Below are 3,770 nucleotides of genomic sequence, written 5' to 3' on the forward strand. Positions count from 1 at the left end.
TATGTATCCTTTTGCAGAAAATATTTTTCCCAAATTCCAGAGAATGGAGCATAACCAGACTGTTTGTACTTGTGGTGTGATCCCTCTCTGAGGGGGTGTTATTTTTTTTCAGTAAAAGATCTGATCTGCTCGAGTAGCAGTTTACTTTTTATTTGTAGTGTTTAGTTTGCACAAGATTGTAAAAACGTACAAGAAACACTGCACCGCCATCTAGCGGTCAGCAGTCAGAACAGCATCCCATTCAAGAATCCATTCAAGAGTTCCAGTTCCGGTTTTTGGGATGAGGCCCGTCCCTCACTCCCCTCCACATCCTTACCGGTTTTACCGGGGCCGTCACCGACTCATCCATGTGGGCGTTACCGACCGGCTCGCTTCCAACAGCCACTAAGCAACCAGCAGTCAATCAACACACTGCAAGCTGCAAGTCATCCTGACTACATATTTTTTTATAACAGTTGTATAAGTACAGTCGTGTGCTAGCCAGCTCTTACTCAGCAGTTTTACACTGGCCAGCCACCTGTCAGCTCGCCACCGAAACACATGGATCATCAGAACAACATGGAAAATGAGGCAAAGATGTTCCTGAGCCAAGCGAAGACTCTCAGGCTGCACACCGGGAATATAGTCAACCGAAGCCGGCTGAAAAAGAAGTGTCCGTGCTCCCCCAGCGAAGAGGTAAGCTAACGTGAATAACGGTCAGAATTCAAAAACACCGGCCGTTGGTTAGCTCGTTTCAGCCGTTGGTGTGCCAGTTTAGCTTCTTAGCTTTGTTTGTTTGTTTATTTATTTAAAGGACAGAGCACATTAATCCACATTGCTGTAAATGAGCCAGTGTTAGCCAGCAGGCTAATTTTCAACTGTTGTCCTTGGCAAGATGTTAAATGACCACAACAAGACTAGAAAATAAAAACATGATTAAATAGAGTAAAGCTTAGCCTTTGAGTTAACAGTAGGCTACCTGTCTTAATAGGTAACTTAGACTAGCTAACCATTCTAGTGTGTGTTAACTGATAAAAAGCACTGTTAGCAGCCCATAAAGATTTATATAAAGGGCTATTTAAAAGTGTACTTGTCGGGGTCAGAAGTAACTAGAGATAGATAGTTAGAGACTTTATTCATCCCAAATTGGGAAAGTTAAAAAAAGTGATATCACAAATAATGCTTGATTAAAATGTTCTATAAAAGACCAAAATACTGCAGCAACAGAAATATAGACTTATACTACATGAGCAGAAACACATAGGATAGTATATCAATTATAGCTGTAACTAAGTAAACTAAGTATATTTACTCAAGTAGCACACTAAACATTTCGGACTTAAGAGTTCTACTTTAACAGTAGAAGACCATAGTATTTGTACTTTTACCGAAGTAAAGGATCTGAGTACTTCTGTCACCTCTGCAGGAATGTGTCTGAGATAAGGTCAGCTTGAAAGTTGGAGTTTGAGTCTAAAACACTGGGAACTATCTCCTAACTGGGTTGAAGAATCCAATCCTCGACTACCTGTTTTGGCACTGACTGCGTACGTTCACTGAATAAATATGCGGGGGCAATTCCTCAAAGAAATGGTTCAGACTTGTTTCTTCTTACAGCATTGCTTCAGTTGCTACACCACTTGATGTCTAACAGGTTTAACATCACCTGTGGTTTTCCTCGAAATATATTGCCTAGAGGTGTAATACATACACTTTGTTTTGGCTTCAGTGCAAAGTTTATTATATAATCTTTTATTGTTCAGATCAACAATAAAGAAAGTAAAAAAAGTCATGGTTGACATACTGTTGACGACAGGATACAGATATAATGTGGCTGACATCCAACAAAAAAAAAGTAATGCAGAAAAATGCTTTAAAAAGTAATTTAGACGCCCCATTGTCTCATCGAACTTCTCTTTCTGATAGTTTTCGTATCCTCTTTCAAGAATCTGCAGTAATGCTGCATATGCATATTTCAAAGGAGTCACCAAAATTGTATTATTTTAAAGTTGTAATATGACTGGGAGCCAAACAAATGTGGATGCTTGAAGTTGTCCTAAGTCTATCTTTCGAAGTAATCTAAGCCTACTGTATCTTCCATTCACATTATTTCTAACTTTTAATGAACCAGCTGTGACTGCGGCTGCTAAAGTTTGTTTGTCTCATTTGGGGTCACTAGTTCTTCTTTCTCACGCCTGTATGAACCAGCTCTGCTCCCAGTCTGTCTCTCCGTGCTCAGCCGGACATCTCGACGTTTGGATTCTTTTGACATTTTCTTTCAAACATCCATAATCTACTTCACGGATGCAGCTGGCCTTCTCACGTCACACTTATCCTTATGTAAATAGTTTGAAAACAAAGACAAACAAAAAAGAAACATTCATCAGCCCTTCTTCTCCTTGTTTGTTTTTCCTTTTCCAACTGATTTCATTGTTTAGAATAAACTGCGGCCCTTGAGTTTTTGCCGCAGCACGTCACAGATATCCAGCTGTCGTTATGAGGCCTTCTGAGGATAAAAAAACTGCGACTAGAAAGTTCCTCAAATGATCTTTAAACATTGTTTTCTGTTTGGTATTTCAGCTTCAAGACTGCATTCAAGCCGCACTGAGTGATTGGAAGGCTGCCACAAAACCACCATCCAATGTAAGGACACATTTACACTTCTCATGTCCAGCTGGTTCTCAACGCCTCCTAAACCACTTTTGCATGTTTGGCATCGACACAGAGGAATAAACAAAAGTATTTGCATTGATGGTCAAGCTGTCGGGCAGCGGAGGTCTAGTGCTTGGGAAAGTAAAATAACTTTAGTGATGACATCAAAGGATGCCTGCAGGCGCGCTGAAAAGAAGCTGTCATGATGAATGTTCATGCAGTGCTGGCTTCCAAAGGCGCCATTCAGAGAGTGCGTCTGTGCAGAGGTGCAGGGAGAGGGGGGGGGGCACAGAAACGTTGCTCTGGTGGTTTCATTCATAAAGTGTGATCGGATTTCAAATAGTCAGTGCGAGTAGATTTCGTCAAACTAACAAAATATGTGAAATGGAGATAACGATCACTGAGGGATCATCTGTAGGAACCCGCCATTCCTGTTTGACGCGCCCTGGCTGCTCCACTAGGCCTCGCTAACCTTTTTTTACTACGCCCACTGGACACTAACAGGGATGAGGGAGGTTTGAAAGAGTTGAACTAAGGAGTCTTTATACTTGCAAATACAACAGGTTTAAGGCACATCCCCTGCAGGGAAATAGCTAAGACAGGACCTTTGAGTCGGGGGGGGTCTGAGGGGGTTTCATGTTAGGAAAGAGACTGACTTTACTGCGGTTGGATCAACATAAAGGCGTCAGCAGAATGTCGCTGTTACATATGAACCAACTAAATGAAGCCACCTCAATTCTACCTTTTCATTAAGAGCTCTGTAATAAATGTGTCACTCATGTCATTACCAAATCCTTTACACAGAGGGGACACATGTTGATGAAGAAGAGGGGACACATGTTGATGAAGAAGAGAGGACACATGCTGATGTAGAAGAGACATGAAGAAGAGGGGACACATGTTGATGTAGAAGAGACATGAAGAAGAGGGGACACATGTTGATGTAGAAGAGACATGGAGAAGAGGGGACACATGTTGATGTAGAAGAGACATGGAGAAGAGGGGACACATGTTGATGTAGAAGAGACATGAAGAAGAGGGGACACATGTTGATGTAGAAGAGACATGAAGAAGAGGGGACACATGTTGATGTAGAAGAGACATGAAGAAGAGGGGACACATGTTGATGTAGAAGAGACATG

At 41.6% G+C, this 3,770-nt stretch overlaps 1 protein-coding gene across 1 annotated transcript in view; it reads left to right on the forward strand.

Annotated features, from left to right (window-relative positions):
- The first annotated feature begins 400 nt into the window (after positions 1 to 400).
- Positions 401 to 3,770, forward strand: part of gclm (glutamate-cysteine ligase, modifier subunit) — a 16,736-nt gene continuing 13,366 nt past the window's right edge. Inside the window, exons 1-2 of the mRNA XM_010772674.1 lie at positions 401 to 675; positions 2,557 to 2,684. Of these exons, the coding sequence (XP_010770976.1) occupies positions 541 to 675; positions 2,557 to 2,684 (263 nt within the window). The 5' untranslated portion in view covers positions 401 to 540. The remainder of the gene's footprint in view (positions 676 to 2,556; positions 2,685 to 3,770) is intronic.

The sequence above is a fragment of the Notothenia coriiceps genome, unplaced genomic scaffold (genome assembly GCF_000735185.1).
Source record: "Notothenia coriiceps isolate Sejong01 unplaced genomic scaffold, NC01 NC01_scaffold00011594, whole genome shotgun sequence".
Taxonomy (NCBI): Eukaryota; Metazoa; Chordata; class Actinopteri; order Perciformes; family Nototheniidae; genus Notothenia; species Notothenia coriiceps.